The sequence below is a fragment of the Choristoneura fumiferana genome, chromosome Z, assembly GCF_025370935.1.
Source record: "Choristoneura fumiferana chromosome Z, NRCan_CFum_1, whole genome shotgun sequence".
Lineage (NCBI taxonomy): Eukaryota > Metazoa > Arthropoda > Insecta > Lepidoptera > Tortricidae > Choristoneura > Choristoneura fumiferana.
In genome coordinates this window covers 19,761,340-19,784,137 of record NC_133472.1, presented here as the reverse complement: position 1 = coordinate 19,784,137, position 22,798 = coordinate 19,761,340, and the positions used below count along the sequence as shown (strand labels likewise).

Below are 22,798 nucleotides of genomic sequence, written 5' to 3'. Positions count from 1 at the left end.
AGCGTTGTAGGTACCTACACGAAAGGCGTTGATAAATAAAGTGGAAAAAGAAAAGTTAAATATTTTAGTGTAATAAAAATATGCGAAATAAATAGAATATTATAGTGTGCTATAACATAAAATTACGTACAAAAATGAAGTGCATGAAGTGTGGTATAAAAAAATAAAATCCACATATTTGTTTGTGGTTAATTAAAGTAAGATTTCCAAATGTTAAATGAGATTATTTACTCAGGATAATAAAATCCGCATTTAGAGGTAATAAACTACCAGAGAATTATTTAGTGCATTGTAAATATTTTATTAGTCATTTAACTTTATGTTTATTTATTATTATTTTTTTTCATATATTTGTGAACGAAACGGTACAAGATACCTCTTGGATCGTGACATCGACCAATAGCGAACTAAGTAGATAAAATGTTGATTGGCCGTGATATCTCCATAGAGACTGCTGTTTTAACGTTGCTATAGCACCAAATCCCTCGCCGCACTCGCCGTACATCGTATGATGTCGGAGCAACTCGTAAAGTGTCGTTTGCTTACTCTGTTTCTCGACTTAGGATTGGATTATCTTTCTCACTCTTTTAACTAATATTTATTCACAAGAAAGTACTAAACTTAATTTTCTCAAAAATGTCCGTAAAAGTTGACATTATTCTTTACATATCAGAAGGTGAAGTGCATAGTTTATGGTCAGCGAAAAATTAAAAAGTTAAAAAGATTGCAGGCGCGCTAGCTCGACAATAATGAATTAGCGCGCCTGCAATCAGTCACATTTTTTTTAAAGTTAAAAAGGCCATGGAAATTTTGGCACAAGTCGTATACAGCCAAGTCTAATGGCCGGTATCAGATATTTTGTTGGAACTCCGGACTTTTTTCTATTGGGTCTGAAACAGCTAGTGGTGTTTTCGGTGGAAAAATACACCTGCAGTTTATTTTTAATGAAAAAAGGCGGGAAAGCATAAGAAAAATATTGGAATAAAATTAAATGTATATATTTTGAGAAAAAGTTTATTCTATTTCAGAATTATTCACCATTTTTGAGAAAAGCTTTATATTAGTCTCGGCTGGAATAGCAATTGCTGGCTTCGTATTAGTTAAACGGACTCGCAAGCTCGTCCGTTTAATACTCATACTCAGCCAGCAATTGCCTACTTCCAGGCCACGACAATAATCTACTATAGTTAATTTTGTTCAAGAATAATATTGTGTTAAGATACTTAATTGGGCCTATGTTGATATAACATTATTTACTCGCATTATCGTCAGGAATACGCTGTTAAAATCTTTCGGGTTATTAGAGCCCACGGTGTATATTTTTTAATATAAATCGCACTACAATTTTGATCTCGAGCGAGATAAGAATAAGGACTTTACTGATTTGTCTGTATTTTGAAAAAAAAAAAAAACATTCGTGACAGAGACTTGTCTTGCCGTCATTACTGTTGTCATTTTGTTTGTTGTTTTTTTGCTGTGTTGTTTGAAGTTCATAAAAAAAAAACTTTATCTGTTATAATTTATTCATCGGTTTCTGAACCCATCTTTAGTACTTATAATATGTGGTAGATAATAAATTACTATACGTAATTAGCCCTTAAAACACTCATTATATTCTGTTAGTAGTTCTACCGATAACATGTCAAGTAAGGTCATGTTGATTTAATCTATCTACTGATGTCACAACAATCAAGTTTTAGTTCTCGCAATCACGTTTAGTCAGTAAGAATCATGGTTGGTCCATCGCGTGCTGTGTTTTTGTTATTTTGTCTCTTTGTCAACGGAGAAGAAACGTGAGTCCTTATTTAATATAAAATAAAAAATAGGTGTCTGCGTTACCAAGTATATTGGTAATTATATTTTCCAAGTTTTTTTTTCGTATTGAGGTTACTTTTATGAGGTAGTTTACCAAGACAAAAAATTGACAAAACTTAAATCTGATCCATCGAAACATTTTTATTATTTTATACTTCCTACCGAAGAGAACTTATTTTGTTTTTGATGTTTCAGACAAAAAAACACTTTAGGTAAAGTGATAATTGACAATGACGCGGGTGGTGATGATGCAACGGCAATATTTCTCGCCCTACTTAATGAGAAATATAACAATGGGTCAGTATAGCAACTAAAATATCGGTATTGTTATAAATGTGTAGACCTAGGTACAATCACTAGCACCAATATCTGACACATCAAGCGTGCATAAATATAAATATCTGATAAAGGACAGGTCAGGTATTTTTGCACGCACCGCTGTGGCAGATCACAGTCACCAGCACTGATCAGCATTACTGCCGATCCGAACACCTAGTTTGACCATGCCACATTCCACAACTGATAGCATTTCGGTCAAATTAGTTATTATAGCGATTTGATAGCAACATTTTATAAAAAAAAATACTGAATGAATCTACTAATATATGCTAATTATACTTGCATTGTCAACCTCGCATACGTACCATATTATCAATTTATGAGTTAGTCCTATCACTGGTTTTGGGTTAAATTTTACTTGCAGAAGTGACCTAAACAAACTTTAAGAATTTCATAAATTTAAAAGCGAGACATAATGACAACGTTTTAAGAGATATTGCACACCTAATTACATACTTCATTATGCTTGAGTTTTTCAAATGCAAATTGCTTTTAAGACTGAGTATCCGTCAAAGCAGAGCGAGGTACAATAAATTATAATAGAAATATGCGGTATGCGAACAATGAATCGACCAACAATAAGGGGCTTAAGTAACACACCAGCGATTTGCGGGTGAGTTGAAAGAGAGGTGAGCGCGCAAGGATATCGCCGCGAACGCGCAACGATGTCGCTGCGAGCTTTCAACTCACCCGCAAATCGCTTGGTGTGATAAGGCCCTAATGTGAGCTTCAGTAAGTTTTTCTGCTATTTTTCTATCTGTTATCTGCGTATTTTTATCGCACTCACTACCGCATCACGCTAGAACGTATCCTTTATTTCTACTTTTTGGCATTAGTATTAAATACATACACGTAGGTAATGAAATGAATTTATTTTTTTCACTTTTTTGGGTAATTATTATATTTTTTCCGCGTGGAAGTTCCCAATCCGCACTGGGCCCGCGTGGGAACTATGGCCCAAGCCCTCTTGTTCTGAGAGGAGGCCTGTGCCCAGCAGTGGGACGTATATAGGCTGGGATGATGATTGTTTTTTTTTTGTTTTTATTTGTTACTTTGTGCCGAATTTAGGTCAAATGTTTTTTTTTCCTAAACCCCCCTAAAACCAGACCTCTCTCAGTGCCTAAAAAACACATGACATGAGACACACACTTCACTATTGCGGTTATTCACTTTACTTTCACCCAGTAGTTACCATGAACACACATCAGCATATAGTAACTCACATTATCATTCAAAACACAGGGTGAGAGTCAGCAAATCACAACATCACATATGCGTTCAAGGCACTGTATGCGGTGATAGTAACTAATGTGCAATAAAAAGTATGAACTACTTAATAATTTTCTATTACCTACCATACATTTATTCGGATTTCAGGCCAAAAATCATCGGTTTGACTACAGTCAAAGGCAACACGATAGAGAGTAATGTGAACATTAACAATCAGAGAATCCTAAAAGTCGCTAAGAGGCAAGATGTAAGTATAACTCATTAATTTGATGGTCTTTCTCGCTAATCCTGCCGTGAAGCACCAGTGCTTGCACTATTGTGTTTCGGCGTGGAGAGTAAGATAGCCGGTGAAATGACTGGCACTTGAGGTATCCCATCTTAGGACTCTAGGTTGACAGCGCATCTTCAATCACCCTGGTATTGCAGGTGTCTATGGGCGGTGGTGATCTCTTACCATCAGGAGACTTGCTGGTTTGCCATCCAGTCGTATAAAAAAAAACTTAAATTTTGAGTCAAGCGAGGCTTATACCTACCAGCAAAATATTTACAGCGCAATGATTCTTAATGATACGAGTAAAGCATAAAGGCTTTCATTATGATTGCACTAAGAATTTACACTTTGAGACGATCAATTTCACTGGTCACAAAAATTGTTGTTTTTGCATTTTGGTTACAGAATTCCAAAAGTTAAAAACTATGTAAACTCGTAACTACACCAAATTATAACCAATCCAATACAATTTAATGATTTTGTTCTACTGATCAATGAGTTATTTTTTCATTAAGTTGGTTAGATAAACCGATGGTTTCATAATTTTGTTTTAGATTCCTATTTATAGGGGAGCTAAGGATTCCTTGTTAAAAGAATTTGAGAGTGAATGTTACTTTGGTGTTGATGGTCTCGGAGACAGCGGTGAAGAAATAACCAATATGGTACCCGCTCACGAGAAAAATGCAGTTTCAGCACTCATTGAACTATCAAAAACACATGCGGGTAAATACCAACCAAAAATAATAGAAAATGTTTACAAAATTATAAAAGTAAAATTAAAAAGTTTTCTCTAACTATGTATCATTTACTCGTTCTATAAAGACGTAGTCTTTATTAACCATTGCCAATAATTTACAACCCAAAGTTTCCTTTTCTCCAATATGCTCGGAAATGTCGCAAATATGGTCGCGAAGTTCTTTCTTATACGAGGGGCGGCTGAAAAGTTCTAAGCCACCACCAGCCAGTACTTTGAGTGTTAGCGGTACTGGCCACTCTAAGACCATTTAAAAAGTAAATAATGAAAAGAAAAAAATTACATGTTTCGTTTATTACATCTCGAGATATCCGACGATAAAAGTCATTGTGTGTGAATTATCAATACTATCATATCACGAAAATTGAGCACCGTGCAGTCATTTAGTTCCTCACGAAAAGTGACTAATCGCCGAAAAGTATTTTTGAAGAAATGGCTAGTATTTATGGCGCATCAGGCCCTTCTCATGCCACTGTTAAAAAGTGGAGTCGACTTTTTAAACTTGGACGGAGATTGGACGGGAGTCGATCGAAGGCGATCCTCGCTCAGGGAGGCCAATATCGGTTGTGACTGAAGAAAATACCTACTGAAAAAGTCAAGAAGTTAGTATTAGAGGATCGGAGAATTAAGGTTTGGCAAAAAGCTGAAGCCGTATTAGTAAGGAAAGAGCTGGAGAGATTTTACATCAACATTTGCATATGACAAAAGTTAGTGCACGTTGGGTGCCGAAGCCGTGGTGGCCTAGTGGTTTGACCTGACCTATCGCCTCTCAAGCAGAGGGTCGTGGGTTCAAACCCCGGCTCGCACCTCTTGAGTTTTTCGAAATACATTTGATATTTACCACGAGCTTTGCGGTGAAGGAAAACATCGTGAGGAAACCTGTACAAACCTGCGAAGCAATTCAATGGTGCGTGTGATGTTCCCAATCCGCACTGGGAACGCGTGATGAGTCATGTGGTGTACTTTAAAAAAAAAACAAGTAATGCGGGAAAGTATAAAGGCAAAAACTTTAAATTTTAAAACTGTGTCAAAGAATTTAATTGAATAGTTTAAGAATTTTGTTTTATTTCCTCGCATTCTTGGAGAAAAGCACTATTATATGCCTAAGCGGAAGTGACATTTCGTGGATTCGTATTTATTGATGGACTCAGCTACGCATCGTCCGTCAAACTCTACTCATCTACAAATTATTTTTTCCCGGCCTCGGCAATAATGTACTAATGTATAGGCTAAAATGAGTCTTATGATAAAATTTAAATGTATTCCTGAGTAACTCATAAAAATGTACTTTATAATGTCTTACAGGTGAACTTTCAGTTTTGACTTTAGGACCACTTACGAATATCGCCATAGCGTTAAGATTAGATCCCGAATTTATTGGGCGATTGGCTCATTTATACATCGGAGCCGGGCATATTCATAGTAAGTACCCATGCAATTCATAAACTTTGCTTATGTACATAATCATGGATACTACGTAGATATTAAGTAGATCGGAGCAGATTGGCTAAGGACGACACTAAATAAATATTACAGAAATTTTCTAGATACTAGAAAGTACCTTCCAGAGTTTTTTAAAACACCGCACCTGTTTCTTATTCCAGGTGACAATTTCCCGACACCAGAATTCAACGCGCAATTTGACATCGACGCATACCATATCGTGCTGCAAAATTCCAATCCCGATAAGGTTACGCTCTTACCATTCTCCCAAGTCCAGCTCCATCTCAATTACAGCAAGGTTGGTAGGTTTATCCAGTGAATATTACGATTTACGGGTATATCTAGAAACACGTGTTTATATTATGCATGTCGTAACTACTTTTAAAAAAGCTCGTAACTTAAAATTTCTATTTTTTCTAAATTAACTTTATGCGCCTTATTTGAAGGGTCGATTTTGTTGACGTATTGATTTGAGATACGAGATTTATTCATAGTAGTGACGATTATAATCTATTGACGTGAAATTATAAATTTGTAAAAATTTTGAGGGCTTACAGGGGAGAACAGTAGATCTAGCTGCAGTAGGTGTTACCTATCAGTGAGAAAACGCTTTTTTGTCGTTGTTTTCGTGTTTTTTTTGTCTAATGTTGCGTGCTCCTTGCTCAGTTATTCTTTCCATAGCTCTATCACATTATTATTATATTATTATTATAGGGAAAAAGTGGTTTAATTTCACGAAATTTTAGTATGATGTTGATTCAAGTCTCTTGGTTTTTTATAAGGGCCCAACTCTCTTAGAAGTATACTTTCAGAAATAATCAATTTCATTGTTTTATACAAAGAATTATGTATCCTATTTTACGTAATTCCTCCTCTTTGTTCTGTTATGCAAGTCGTTCGTAACGTAACATAAATAAATGATAAAATGCGATGTCAACGTGACAGAAACATTATAAAGATCATATTTCATCTTCGATAATTACATAATTATATATAAGCAAAATACTTAAAACAGATGATGGCAGCAAAAAACCATTGCTTTGTCTGTAATAATCTTGTCGCTCCTTGGGGTTTGAGATGACGACAACCTACATAAAATTGATATTGCAATCCGATATAGGGAAACTGTTTATAATATTCCTGCCGAATACAATGACGAGTCTCATGTATGCGTGAACTGTGACCGTTTGATAATCCGGGAAGTAGAGGAATTGCAACGGATGGTGATTGCATCGTTATCAAAGTGTTGAGACAAACTTCGAGTCATTCTCAGTCTCAGTCAGTATTTCAACCCAGATTTTCTATAAACGCAAGGGTCAAAGTTTTCCTGCCTGATGGCAATATTTTTATTCCGCCTTCAACACGATGTTGTTACAGTCGACTACTACGGGACTTATACCACAAGAGTTGGCGAGAAGATTACATTTCATCAAAAGACCCTAGCCTTCAGGGTGCCGACTTGAATATTTTATTGAAAACTATAAGAGAAGAAGCTAAAGAAGCCCGAGTTTTTAAGAAAGATTTTAGTACAGATAAAGAGTTTCAGATCATAAGTCCCATCACCAAGCCACAATTCGACGAAATATTACAGTCATGCGTGTAAGCAACGTATTGAGACGTGTTACCGAAAAGATGTTGATGATGATTTTGTTAAAAATGCGTCAGGGACTCCCAAGACGATATTTTTAAAGTAATATTCAAATGTAGCAGTAGACAATACGTATCCCATGATATATGTTTAGTGAAAAAGTCACTAATGCTGCGATTTGTGCCTAAAACCATAACGCCATAATCCTTAAGCTATAATTTAAAGTTAAACTTGATACGACGTATGCTTATATTGAAAAGCCTAGTCATTTTAAATCACCTAGGCAGTCTTTTAATATGCACAAAAACAACATTTAGTTAAACGGTTAAACCAGGCTTACTAGTGGCACCGAACGGTTACATTCTCGATGTTCACGGGCCATATTTTACGGACTCTAGAAATTATGCAGCTATTATTGGGGCTGAATTTGAAGAAGACAGGGCCGGTATTGATCGATGGTTTAAAATGGAGACATAATGTTGGTTGATAGAGCAGGCTATCGTGATGCATAGCGTTCCTAGAAAACAAAGGAATAATATGCAAAATGCCAGCATGCATTGTACGTGGTCAAGCTCAGCTTTCTACATTGCACGCTAATGAATCAAGAACCATTACAAAGTCAAGATGGGTGGTCGAGGCATGTAATTGCCATTTAAAATCAATATGTAAGTTTTTAAAGGGCATCATCACTAGAGCTCATGTCATGGACCTGAATGATTTTTATAAATATGCTGCGTTGATTAATAGATTCCATGCAGAAATAATAATGGAGAATGCAACCGTAGCACTAGCTCGCGAATTGCGTATGAGAATAGATGAAGTCAAAATAGTTCAGGATCGTGTAGAAATGGAAAATCTATTCAATAGGAATGCCAAATGAGTTCCTTTGAACGAAGAACACGCATTACATTTTCCTGTATTTGATCTTGAGCAACTTAAAACAGTTTTTGTTGACCTGTACCAGCATAGATTGGCTCCAGCATACATTCAAGATAAACTAGATTTAAATGGGAACGACATAATGCAAATCGACGAGTACCGTCAAAAACCCAGGATTTATACGGGTCAGGATTTATTCTCGTTTCCGTAATGCGAAGAAACATCAACTGTGGGCCTCTTACGCAATAGGACGAGAGGAAAATGGAGAGTTAGGAGAGTTTACAATCCTGGGATATTACTGCACATGTAAGACAGGAGCTTGAACGATAGGCTGTTGTGCTCATATTGCCTATATAATAGGTATCTGGGCTATGCACAACATCAGGAACATTTAAAATATCCCAGCAATGCCGTGGCTAAATAACTGCTCTAATTCTTTCGGTAGTCTCACCATTGGGACTTATCAATAATATAATATACGGGCTTAAACAGGCGGACATAACCATAGTAAAAGAGGGCAAGTAGGCTCACTACGAACAAAAGTACATCGCGTGGCTTAATTTGTGCGCGCCTGTTGGCTCCAGTACGCATGCACCCGCCGCACGCACACACTGATAATTTAAGGAGGATTAAGTTTTTTTAGTCAAGGCTGCGCTGCCGTCGGGCACCGTACATTTCGATTTTAGTTCGCTCGTCATGCGCTCGGTTCGTGAGATGATCACCTTTTACGTTCGCGTAATGGTACTTACGTATTTTTTGTATTAGGTATAGTTGTAAATGAGTAGTATATAAGTGTAGTGTAATAGTTTCGTCACAAAATAACTAATAGTACTACGGTTTCGTGCAAGGACACATAACAAACTTATAAATACTGTGGGGACTGTAACTTGGTAAGAGCTTAGGTAATGGCGATCTACGCGCGTGACTTTAAACTCAATTAAAAAAAAAATGTTATTTCTTCAGTACTTGCTTTATATTATTGTAATATAATAATTTTTTACAGAGATAGGTCCAGCCGCTCAGGCTGTCGGGAGCAATCTGTGCTCCGGATGTATACCGCTGTCAATCGTCTTTTTAAGTCAAATTCTAGAATCAAACAATATAATAGTAGATTGATAACCAAAGGTGGAAAGTGACCCATTTCACCCGAGATATTTCTGGCGCTTGAACGAAGTGAGAGCGCTAATAGTTCGAGGGGAAATGGGTAATATCACCCGAGTTAGACACTCTACTTTTCATTCGACTCTCTCTCTCTCTCTCTCTCTTTTCATTTTTTTTTCGACTGCGAGGAAAGTTAAATACTACAAAAAAAATTGAGAATAATAATAAATTTAATTAACTATATCCAACCTCCAACGGTACCTTTTCGACCTGGCCACTTGCCACGGCCGACTCTAAAAAAAAAACGAGTTGGTCACGACAAAGGAGCTTATATACAAAACAAGAGGTTGAACGCCGAACGAAGAAGTTTGACCTTTATTCCTTATTTATATATTCCATCTCTTTCCTTCACATTTCACGAATGACTTCCATCTAGGGTTTTCAAACCGGTTAACCGGTTAACCGAAACTTTTCGACCTCGGTTAAAAACCGGTTTTTTATAACTTTCGCCGGTTATTAACCAAATTGTATATATTCCTTAAAAAACTGTAAATTGCCTAAAATAGATACCCCAGAATATTCTTCAGGTTATAAAACGACGAATATAGCGTTTAAACGTATTTTTATTTGTAAAAAACAAGAATATATACCAAGTTGTATTTAGTCGTGTAGTAAATTTCTTCGTTAAATTTCTTCACTAACGTGCTGATAAACTACCGGTCAAAAGTTAAAGTTCACTCTGTGAAATTTTTGATATTAAATTATATTCAAATTTTAAATAAAGCATATACTTTGAATTTTAGACGTTCAATTGGGTCCACGACTACCCAATAACAAAATAAATACTTCTTCGAGGAATTGTTATATTGTAATTGTAATTCGCACATATGATGCGTTTCAAGGATATTTTTTGTATTTCCTATGAGATTTAATAAAGTTCACAATTATTAAAAATGGGTCCTCAAAGCCGATGAAGACTATATGACTATACGATGAAGGCTACACGCGACACGAAAAATTGCTGAAAAATGAAGGTTTCCCAAACTGCTGTCATAAGTGCTTTGAAACGAAAACGAGATTCATTCAGGTACGCCAAGTCACGTCAAAAAGCGAAGACAAATTTATTTACGTCCAAAGCCAACGAACTCGAACTGCTCCAGAAATTCGCGAAGAACTCAACGCCACCATCAGCCAGTATCAGTTTCGATGGTGGTGAAACTATGGCCTAAATGGTCGTATTGCTGCCAAAAAAAAACCTTTGTTACGTAAACAGAATATGGGTAAAAGGGTAAGGGGGTAATGGGCTCGAAAAAACAAAGATTGGACGCCTGAGCATGGTCTAAAGTTTTATTTTACGACGAATCAAAATTGAAATTTTTGGGGTGAGACGTCGTCAAATACATTCTACGACAAGAAGGCGAACGAAAGGCAAAACTATGCGTGATGCCAACAGCGAAGGACGGTGGAGGGTCAGTTATGGTCTGGGGATGCTTTGCGGGTTATAAAGTAGGTGATCTCGTGAGAGTCAATGGCATAATGGATATGAAACTATCGGAAAATTTTGCAACTTCACGCTTTTCCATCAGGAAAACAAATTTTAACTGATATTTTATTTGTATTGTGGTTTTATATTAGTGGGTTAGTTAGTTCTTCAATGATTTTTGGAGCCACTTCCAGCCCGTTTACCGCAATTTACCTGAAAAATCGCAACGCTGAGGAACATAGATCGTCTTACCCTGCTGCAGCAGATGCAATAGTCAACGACCATTATATGGATGACTATTTAGGCAGTGTTGATTCGGTTGACGAAGCGGCCCAATTAGTCTCCGACATTGTGAGCGTTCATGCTAAAGCCTGTCTGGAAATGAGGTCTTGGGTCTCAAACCGACCCGAAGCGCTTGCATCAATACCGTGAGACTTATGCACACCCAACGCTTCCTCTGTAGTTGTCCGTATATTGGGCATCTCTTGGTTTCCAAGTGATGACAAACTTGGCTTTTTACGCTCATCATTTGGGAACCGACCGACTAGACTAACCAAGCGTTCCATATTAGCTTTTTTAATGCGCATATATGACCCCCTAGGGTTCCTCACGCCGGTGGTACTTAAGGGCAGGGTCATTTTCCAAGAAACTTGGAAATCAAAAATTGCCTGGGACCAAGAATTACCCTCAACGGTGACAGCCAAGTGGAACGCTTGGTTCCAAGAACTTATTAATCTGTCGACGGGATCTATTCCTCGCCACTACCTAGCTCAGCGACAGGCCGAATCAGTGCAGCTTCATGTTTTTGGAGATGCCAGCGAACTAGCATATTCCTGTGTCGCCTATTGGCGCTTCAGCTGTGTTGATGGAGGCGTGCTGCTGAGCTTAATAGGTGGTAAAGCCCGACTTGCGCCAATGAAACTTGTTTCCATCCCGAGGTTAGAATTACAAGCCGCCTTAATGGCGGCACGTTTCGCTTCATATATTTTAGAGGCGCATAAGCGGAAACCATCCGAAGTATATCTATGGTCAGACAGTCTGACTGGTTTAAAGTGGTTACGTAGCGACGTCAACACATTTAAGGTATTCGTGGGGCATAGAGTTGGTGAAATTTTAGAATTGACCAACTCAAAAGACTGGCACTATGTACCAACTGCGTTAAATGTGGCAGACGACGCTACGCGTGTTAACCGGTCGTTTGATATGTCTTCAAGATGGTTCTCTGGCCCATCGTTTCTAACCGACTCTCCATCTCAATGGCCCAAAGAACCATTAACTAGCACTCTGCTTGGCTCAGACGAAATTAAAGCTGCAATATCTGAAACCAAACAAGCGGATTTGCAACTAGTAACTGTTACTAATGTTCACAAATTGATCTTACCACTAGTAGGTTATCCTAACCATTTTAGTGAATGGTTGCGTTTGTTACGAGCTACTGCTCGTGCGATACAATGCGCGAAACAATTTCGAGCACTTTTAAACCGCTCCAATCCAGTTTTGCGGAGTACTGGGCAATCTGTGTCTGTGTCCCTTCCAAAATTCCCGTTTATAGAGGTAGGCATACTAGAACAAGCTGAACGTAATCTGTTCATTTATTCGCAATTAGAGTCCTTTGAAGAGGAGTACACTGCTTTGATGGGAGGAAACCCACTCCATAAAATGAGTAAACTAAGAAAGTTTTCGGTGTATCTCGATAACGGCTTACTTCGGCTCAGAGGCAGAATAACTGCTGCTCAAGATGTCGACATAGAAAAAGATTCTATCATTCTACATGGCAAAAACTACATCACAAAGCTCATCATACTCTTTCACCATAAGAAAACAGCGCATTCAGGCGAAGGCATAGTTATCAGTGAGTTGCGGCAGCGGTTTTATATTGTTGGTCTTCGATTGGCTGTAAAATCCGTGCTCAAGGCCTGCCTACAATGCAAGCTAAGAAAAGATGCACCATCATGTCCACCAGTCGGTGATCTTCCGCCAGAACGCCTAGCTCACCATGTGCGGCCCTTCACTCATGTGGGCCTGGACTACTTCGGCCCAGTAACAGTCGCTGTCGGAAGAAGATCAGAGAAACGTTACGTGGCGCTATTCACTTGCCTGTCAGTTCGAGCCGTTCATCTCGAAGTAGTTGGAAGCTTAAGCACAGATTCTGCCATAATGGGTTTAAGGAGATTTATTGCAAGGCGAGGTAACCCACAAACCATTTATTCCGATAACGGGACTGCTTTTGTTGGAGCCAACCGCGAACTACGCAAGTTATATGAGGAGCCAGTCCACGAGTTTGCCACAAACCATTTCATTCGGTGGAAGTTTATACCGCCTGCTTCGCCATTCATGGGAGGATGCTGGGAACGTCTAGTGAAAAGCGTTAAAACCGCATTAAATGCGACACTTAAAACACGTAGCCCTAGCGAAGAGACATTCACTACTTTTCTACTGGAAGTTGAATCTATCCTCAACTCTCGGCCGTTGACACATGTAAACACAGACCCAGATTCCGATTTGCCCATAACGCCCTATCATTTCATTTTGGGTTCATCGTCGACATATTCTCCCCTCGCTCAGCTTAATGAAAGTGACCTGCTTCGTCGTGTCCGTTGGCGTAAGGGCTTACGTTACGACTGGCTGATCACTTCTGGGCTCGTTGGCTGAAGGAGTATTTGCCAGCTCTCATTCCTAGGGCAGCAACGTCAGCAACAAAAAATTTAACTATTGGTGACCTAGTGCTCATCGCAGATGGGAATCTCCCTCGTGGAGTGTGGCCCCGAGGTCGCATTTTAAGAGTTTTTCCAGGGTCAGACGGAGTAGTCCGAATTGTCGACGTGAGCACTGCTCACGGTGTTTTACGTAGACCCACAAAGAAGCTGGTCCGACTGGATGTAGGCCCTAAGGAGCTTCCCATCAGCGTGTCCACCTTAATATCGACGTGTTTGCACACGAGGGGGGAGGATGTCGCAAACTCTTTCGACCTATTTGTAAATTTAGAATTTTACTTTTTTAATATATTTGTTCTATTGACAATGTCAGAATAAATAAAACCATAAAACTAGAAAGATTGTTTTCCTCACATTTTATATCCTTTATTGTCAAATCAATTTCTCAATACATCATGCAGAAGAGAAAGCTGGAGAAAGGGAAGGGGAGGGGCAAAGTTACTATATGTCTCGACGAAGTGCCTGCCTCAGGATCCCATGATTCAGATGCTACTTTATCCGACTTGTCAGGATTAAAATTTGATCCCAATGACATTGACCATTTGAATGATATGATGGTCTCTGCCAAGAAAGTGAGGAAACTCCACCCCCTCCACCTCCTATCGTCCATCAGGATAGCCCCAGTGAGTTGATGAAAGAATATAGAAAGCTGGCCGACGAGATCACTGACCCCCTAGACAAGATGATCATGTCTGTTTTCAAGAAGGCTAAGAAGTTTCTCACAGTTCCTCGTGCAGACCTGTGGGAGAAGTATTGCTCTCTGGTCTCAAAGGCAGGATCAAATTTTCCGGTTATTAAAGACGCATTAGTAGGGGCCTCTAAGGCAAGTGTTGATGCACTTTACTGGGCGGCACACACGACTCATTGCATATCAGTCCGCTGCCTCAACAAATGCATCAAAGGCTGTGACAGACATTTCAAACACAGCCTCCTCACTTCTCCAAATCTTGGATCAAGCTCACCAACAACATTAAATGCCTAAAGCGCAATCAACATCAGTGGAAATCTTGCAAAGTGAACCCTTGTGGGGTCGACGGTTGCACGTTTAGGCACCATCCTCTTTTACACGGAAGGCAGGATACGTTTTCGTCACCGCAAACACCCGATACACAGTGTAACAATGCTGTGTGTGTAACTGCGTCACCAAGTGATGTTCAGCAAACATCGTGCTCCTCGCCGGCCGTCCACGAGTCATCGAAAGATAATTTGATGGTGTCTAATACAGGTATTAAGCGTGACAAAGACACAACCTCAATCAATTTACACACTTTGCTAAAGGTAGTACCAATAACAGTTTTTGGACCAACTGACAGCTACCAAACCTACGGACTCCTCGATGATGGTAGTACTGCAACATTGATTGACGCCGACATAGCTGCCCGTATTGGGTTGTCAGGGCCTGAAGAATGTATAACTGTCAATGGTGTAGGTGGCTTGCAAAAAACTACCAAGATTTCATATGTTGATTTTTACATTCAAGGCAAACATGAATCTAACAGGTTCCTAGTTAAGCGTGCCAGGGCCATGCCATCACTAAACTTGAACACCCAAACACTGTCCAAACGGACTGTAGAGTCCTACGAACACTTACACGACATAGCCGATTATTTGACGTATTCTGATGCCACACCAACCGTACTCATTGGTGCCGAGCACTGGCATCTGTCAATATCTCGGGATGTTCGTGCCGGTGGACGTAATGACCCTGTGGGCTGCCACACTTGGCTAGGTTGGACGTTGTATGGGGTTGTATGTGGTAAAACTAAGCCCGTCGAGTTTGTAAATCACTGTCAGATGGATCGTGCTCAGTTATCTGAAAATGAGCATTTGGAATCCCTTATAAAGGAACATTACAAACTTGACTCGCTGGGTATTACCAAGCGTGAAACTCTGCATAGCAAGCTCGACACTCGAGCCGTTGAGATTTTGGATAGTACTACCACACGTTTACCAACTGGTAGGTACGAAGTAGGGCTCCCGTGGCGTGATAATATTCAATGTGTTCCCGATAGTTATCCACAAGCCTTATCACGTTTTTTGAGCCTGGAGAGACGAATGATAAGAGAACCTGATTTTGCCAATGCGTACACAAAGTTTATTGACAATATGATCGCGAAGGGTTATGCTGAAGAGTGTGATCCTGTCACTTATTATTGTAATTCTGGCAACACCGGTACTAACTTTATTTCCCAAAATAATTTACACAATTGTTCTAGTACAGTCAGCCTGAATAAATTGCAACCAAAAGTTGACAGTCACCTGTCACATGAAAATAATAACAAAATAAAACGAATAAGGTGGTATTTGCCCCATTTTGGCGTGTACCATCCCCAAAAGCGTAAACTTCGTGTGGTTCATGATGCAGCAGCAACGAATCAGGGGGTTTCACTGAACTCGTTGCTTCTGCAAGGCCCCGATCTTTTGGAAAATTTATTAGGAATTTTGTTTGTTACTTTTCATGTAATATTATGAATATTTATTTACTACTTGTGTATAAACGTAAATAAATAAAACATTGCAGACAAGAGTAGAAAGTTTGATATATGTTCAATACATGTGATTATTGTAGTACAAAGTGTACGTTATTATTGGCAACTACAATGTGTAGGTTAGGTACAGTAATTAACAGAATAAATTGAGAAATAGATTTGATATAATGTAAAGTGCATTTATAACATAAGTCCATGATATTGCAAAGTAGGCAATAAGAATATAATATTATATGTATATGTTAGCAACTTTTAGTTAACTATGTACTTAATGAAGATTTTATAACTATTGGTAAATGAATTAAGTTTTATTTCGGTAGTTCACGAGGACGTGAACATTTATCAGGATGGACGAACTGTTAGATTATATAGAATACTCAGTAGTTTTAAGTAACCTTTGTAAACCAGTATGTCATGAATTTATGTTCATACGTTCCAATATTTTTCTCACAATAAAGTTAATAAATGAAATACTGGTTATTTTGACAATAATGTAAAAGGAATGAAGTTAATTTAATATTTCTTTAATTTACACATCGTTGATATTATTATAAAAATAATTAATTGAATATTTGTTTAAATAAGTTGCTTATATTAACTACATGAGAGAACTGTCAAGGCAGAGCTCCCTTGGCGGGAGTTGAAGAAACACGAGGTTCATTTTGTAATTCTTACTTGAAAAATAATAATGCCATGTTAATGTATGTATGCAGTTTTATTTAACTAGAAGAGAGTTTTCACACCGATGTTAGGACTCGTCGTAGTACGAACGCACCTACGTCCACCACTCTCATACCTCTGACAGCGGAATTAATGGAAGCCGCAGAAAGGCACGTCCTAGAGAAAGTACAGTCAGAAACATTTGGAGAAGAGATACAACAACTTAAACGAGGAGAGTTACTACCCAAAAGTAGTCGCTTAGCGAAACTATCACCCAAGATGGGACCGAATAATTTGTTACGCCTAGCTGGTCGGATCGCTGCTGTACAGGATGTTGGTACGGAGATTAAGTCACCCATTATTTTAGACGGTCGCCACCCAGTCGTGCGCATGTTGGTTCATTTTTATCATCGTAAGGCTGGACATGCAAACAATGAAATGGTCGTTAATGAAATCCGACAAAAGTTTTGGCTTCTATCATTGCGCAGTACCGTACGAAACGTGGCTAGTAAGTGCCTGTTTTGCCGCATTAAAAAAGCAAAACCGATGAACCCAATGACCGGAAACCTTCCTCCACAACGGCTTGCTCACCACCGCCGCCCATTCACATACACCGGGTTGGATTATTTTGGCCCAATTAATACCACAATCGGTCGCAGACAAGAGAAGCGCTATGTAGCCCTGTATACATGCATGACATCTCGAGCCGTACATCTTGAGCTTGTACACTCCCTCTCCGCTGATTCAGCCATAATGAGTTTACGACGTTTTATTGCGAGAAGAGGAGCTCCTGACACAATATTTTCCGATAACGGCACTTGTTTTATTGGCGCCGACCGCATCTTGCGCGAATTTTGCAGATCAGATGTCAACGACTTTGCTGCTAACAGAGGCATTAAATGGAACTTTATTCCACCTGCTGCTCCCTTTTTCGGCGGATGTTGGGAAAGGCTTGTCCGTACGGTCAAAGTCGCTTTGAACGCAACCCTACGCGAAAAAGCGCCAAACCCGGAAGTCTTAGTGACACTCTTGCAAGAAGCTGAGGCAATAGTGAATTCTCGACCTCTAACTCACGTTCCAGTTGGCACCGACGACGACGAGACCTTGACTCCTTTCCACTTTCTAATTGGCTCGTCATCCAATCAGGTTTTGCCTGCATGTCTAAACGATCGAGATCTCCTGCGGCGGGCAGATTGGAGAAAAGCTCTGCGACTGGCTGACCATTTTTGGAACCGCTGGGTAAAGGAGATTCTTCCGACAATGCAGCCCCGTCAAATAGGCGAGAACAGGGAGCGTAATTTGGAAATCGGCGACTTAGTACTGATCGTAGACGAGAATCTACCCAGAGGGGTATGGCCACGAGGCCGCGTTACTGCAACCTTCCCTGGAAGAGATGGTATTGTTAGGGTGGTGGACGTAGCCACGTCAGGTGGCCTCCTTCGTCGACCCTCCAAAAAACTAGTCAGGCTGGACACGTAAGATAAGTTGCAAGATCTTGCTTAGCCTAGCTAGTTTGTGTGCTTTCGCACACAAGGGGGTGGAATGTTGGAGTTGTAAATAGTTATTTTATATTGTCTATGATTATGTTCTTTGAAGTTGTTTTTTAAGAAGCTTTTTTGTATGTCTGTCACTGTCTTGTATTGCTCAAAACTGGTGCTTTATAATGTTATGTCAGCTGCTTTGATCCTTTACTTTCTTTCCACTTTTTCTACCCCTTTTCTGTGATTAGCTATATTCAGCGGGAACATTTACATTTTGTAAATATTTCGTTGTCTTGTCATGTAATTTATTAGGTATCGATATATTTTTAATGCCATAAATTTAATTTAAGATTGTAATCAACACATTTGATCCTGTCTCGCTTTTTTCGTGTTGAAGTGAAAGTGATAGATCAAAGTGAAGTTCAAATATTTGGAAATCAATGAGTAGACCCAACACTGTCCTCAGCATTTAAAAAAAAAAAAAAAAAGTTACTTTGTCTCACGGAGTGAGCAAAATGCGATTTTGCTCACTGATTTCTCATAGCAAAACCTACCTGTTTGAGGTGCTGAGGTGAAAAATCTATTGTCTTGGTCTCAGTCTTGGTGAATCAAATCACCAAGAATCAATCAAGTACACGTATTAACACGGCAAATTAAATAAAAGCTTGTAAATATTATTTTTCAGAGCTGGAGACAGGATGTCTTAGGTGGCATTAACAATGATATTGTCAAGGCTATGAACAAATATGAAAAGGTGTCCTTAAAGAACAATGAACGTTGGATAGATCTTGACCCGGCCGTTGTTGCCGCAGCAGTTAAGCCGAACTTGGTAAAAGAATATAAATATTCCAAGAATGACATTATTTGGAATGGTAAGTAGCAGCACACTTTACCAATACATAAATGCAAATTATTATACAACTACACACATCAGTCGGGCTTGCCGCCGTCCCGCAGTCTCTCAGGCATATTTATGCGGTTATTCTCGTCTTGCCAATGGTGAGTACAAACGTAACTTGGTAGCTAGGATCATTTACCTGTAACTTGTACTTCAATACAGACTTCAAGTGGCCGAAGAACCGTACTATAAGTACTTATGTAGGTACGTTCGCCAATTCACCAAAATGGTCGTGCTACGCGCTCCTGAGATTGATCTGTCATCCACCACGGATACTCGTAGGACTACTGTAGCCAATAAACCTGTCGTAGTGCTGACAGATCGATCGCAGCGCCGAACAGTGCTAGTCAAAATCACCATCCAACAGATTAGAACTTCTTAAGCGACGTTTGTTTCAATCAAAGGATGAAGGGGTATCAATAAACGGGTAAAAGGGTTTTAGCGGAGAAGCAAGGTATATTAATGTAATTTATAGATATGGACCTCCGCAAACTTACGGCTGGCTGCAAGCAATTAATAAAAGAACGGTAAATTTTTGGGTTTCATATCATTTCGTCCAAAACGCAACTAGTCCTAGTGGTAACCCGTTTAAGACGCTGCTAAGTAGTCTAAAACGCATCTAAACTGCAACTGGTCTAAGTAGCTACCAGTTTACGTCGCTACTGGTCTAACAATAAGTAGTAATGGTCTAAGCCACAACTGACCTAATTAGAGTCTCGTCTTAAATGATTTAAGTACTCATTTTTGACTAAACAGTTGCTGTTCTAAAGCAGTAAGTAGTCTAAAACTCGACTAAAATAAGTAGTGACTTATATTAGACATATTTTGCGACTTGTCATTGAAACCCTCATCACTTTTAAGTTAAATAGGAACTTTATAAACAGCTAAACCGATTTTGATAAAATGTCTGACTGAAACGTGCTTTCAAATAAATAGTCGGTATAACTTTTTTTGTATGATGTAATTAAAATTTTGCAGTTAAGTATATGATTTATTCCTGTACATGTTCTACATTGCCTTGCTCCTTGCTAAATTTCATGATTCTAGGTCAACAGGCAGTGCCCTATAGGTTTTGAGTCCCTTTGCACCTTGCCCTTATACACTCGTATAGAAAATGCAACAAAAACGGCATAAATTCATTTCTTTTCTCGAGACTTAGCGAAAATGAGCTAGACTTCAGCCTTCAGGACATGAGGTTGACGAAAAATATGTTAAATATCTAATATTAAGTAAACGTGAACAAAAACGGGTCAATAAAATATTCAATGCGAAATACTTGAAACTCTTGTCTGTCTGACCTGCAAGGGGGGTTAATATCGTAATTTGAATGTTACAAAAAAGTGACAGATTTAAAACGTAAAATATAAATATACCACAAAACAAAATTATACTTAAAATACTTGATGAATAAGAACAGGTTAAAGTTAAATTTAATGCAAACAAAAGTTCAATGTTAAATAAAAAGGGAGTTAAACTATCTCGCTCTAATGAGTAAGATGATTTAACTCCCCTCCCCAATCGTCTTTAGTCATGTCATGTCTAAGGCCGCTGGCTTTTTGTTAAGTGCATTTTTAGGGTTTCGTACTTCAAAAGGAAAAAACGGAACCCTTATAGGATCACTTTGTTGTCCGTCCGTCCGTCCGTCTGTCAAGACCCTTTTTCTCAGGAACGCGTGGAGGTATCAAGCCGAAAGGGTTTAGCAGGCTAAGGAAGGACATATGACCCCTGTGAGGAAATAGGTGAATGTCAATTGTTTGTCGCCTCATTACTAGTAATCACTCCAACTGTCAGCCCTCTTTCTTGAACTGTCACAGAGAAAGATAATGTCAAAAATGTGCTTCCTTAACATTTTTTTTCAACTCGTTTTTCTCCTAATCCATAGCAGCTAAATAAAGCATTGAAACAAAATCACTATCACAATCACTATTGTGGGAGTATACTCTACAATTTTATTAATATTTTATACGTGAAAAATAAAAATAAATTTTTTTTTGAGGGTACAACTATGAAAAAAATCATATAAATTGCAAATACGAGTAGTAGGTAATAGCTACTACCATACGAAAAATCAATTGATTATAATTGGTGCAACATACTGAAAAAAATAAAAACTAGCGAAAGTATTAGGTAAAAATCAAGAATATTTATCGATTGTATGAATTACGAATAGGTAGCCCGAGAAATCATATTTTTATTTTTGATACCATAACCAATCGGAACTTTGGTAATATTTTAACTATAAATCATCCCAGCAGCACTTTTAGAGCTAATTCCCGGTTCACATTATTGCAGTAAAATCGTGCCAGTAGCGATAGGTACATTGCGGGGTCACAATCCAAACGAGTTACACAAGATTGATCGAGCACCGCAGCACCGCAGTGTCATGCTACTGGGACGGTTTTACTGGAATAATGTGAACCGGGCACAAGCTAGATTATGTTACATTAAAAAAAAAAAAATTGAGTAAATAGGCCGCAATGGGCACTTTTACACGTCATTTTTTAAACTACCAGCGCTTTCGGAAAGACCATCATTGCCAAGAAGAATGCGCCGCAAGAAACTTGGCAGAAAGTCATTTTTTCAACATAAAATAATTACAAATAAAATACTTAAAAAACTACAGTATACAATTAAATAAAAGAAAATAAAAAAATAATAATAAGCAATCAATCAAGCATTTGTTTTCAGGTGGCAAACGGGGTATCGTATCAAATGAATTAGTAGACAAAGAGAAAGCAAACGCCAGGATCATTTACTCAATGAAATCAGAAGACTACAGGATTTTTTTGTTAAGCGTATTTTCTGCTGAGAAATAAAATCGTATATGTTTTTTACGTTTTTTTCTTTACAACACTCAGGGGCTGTTTTACAACCCATTGATTAATTTTATTTGACGGATAAATGTGATGCCATCTCCGGCTATTCGAACAAAACAAACAGAGACGGCATCGCATTTATTCGCCAGATAAAGTTAATAAATGTATGGTGAAACAGGGGGTTAACGTTCCAAAACCTTTCTGCATTATTTTTCTCGCCATTTTCATCGATTTATCTTGCGACTACAATACAATTTATCAAAAGACAGTATTACAAGACGTATCAGGATAGTTACGAATCATCAGAAGAAGTAGTATGATACCTTTTTTTGTAATTCAAATAAAATAGTAGTAGGTTCCAACAGACTTCCAGTATCATAGCATGATGCAATTATCTGTTCCGATAATTCGCCTCTTATCTGTTGAACACCGTCGTCGGTTAATAAGGTAATTGACAAGGGGCAAAGTAACAAAAATGAGAAATATTAATTAAGATAAAATTTTATATGTGTATCCATAGACGATAGCGCCCCGCGTTTGCTTAAGATTAAGACTCGAAATTGTAGCAGCAAATTAGAAAAACATAGAATTAAAAAACTAGCGAGAATAGCTAAATTTTAAAAAAGTACGCCATAAAATAGGGGGTCAAAGGATTACAAGATTTTGTGAAGGCAAGCTAAAAATATAAAGTTTTAAGTATAAAATTTAAATTAGATTGTGTCAATCTTCACGTGGTTATGGTTGTTGAGAAGCGGATCCCCCGTCTCAGATCCCAGGTAAAAATCCTGTCACCGAGATGACGATAAATTAAGCCCGCAGCCGTGTGCAGAGCGCAGC

At 38.5% G+C, this 22,798-nt stretch overlaps 1 protein-coding gene and 1 pseudogene across 1 annotated transcript; both read left to right on the top strand.

Annotated features, from left to right (window-relative positions):
- Nucleotides 1–1,575: 1,575 nt before the first annotated feature.
- LOC141430944 (uncharacterized) lies at nucleotides 1,576–21,975 on the top strand. Its single transcript, XM_074091845.1, has 8 exons — nucleotides 1,576–1,793; nucleotides 2,011–2,112; nucleotides 3,532–3,631; nucleotides 4,210–4,378; nucleotides 5,715–5,831; nucleotides 6,014–6,150; nucleotides 18,933–19,119; nucleotides 21,834–21,975. Exons 1-8 carry the CDS (start codon nucleotides 1,732–1,734, stop codon nucleotides 21,959–21,961), a joined length of 1,002 nt encoding a protein of 333 aa, XP_073947946.1. The 5' UTR covers nucleotides 1,576–1,731; the 3' UTR covers nucleotides 21,962–21,975.
- On the top strand, nucleotides 6,164–9,566 carry LOC141439129 (uncharacterized; annotated as a pseudogene).
- Nucleotides 21,976–22,798: the final 823 nt, after the last annotated feature.

Coding starts and splice junctions, on each gene's coding strand:
- LOC141430944 (XM_074091845.1), top strand. CDS start 1,732: ATGGTTGGTCCATCGCGTGCTGTGTTTTTGTTATTTTGTCTCTTTGTC. Junction 4,379..5,714: donor ACTATCAAAAACACATGCGG/GTAAATACCAAC, acceptor AATGTCTTACAG/GTGAACTTTCAGTTTTGACT. Junction 6,151..18,932: donor TCCATCTCAATTACAGCAAG/GTTGGTAGGTTT, acceptor ATTATTTTTCAG/AGCTGGAGACAGGATGTCTT.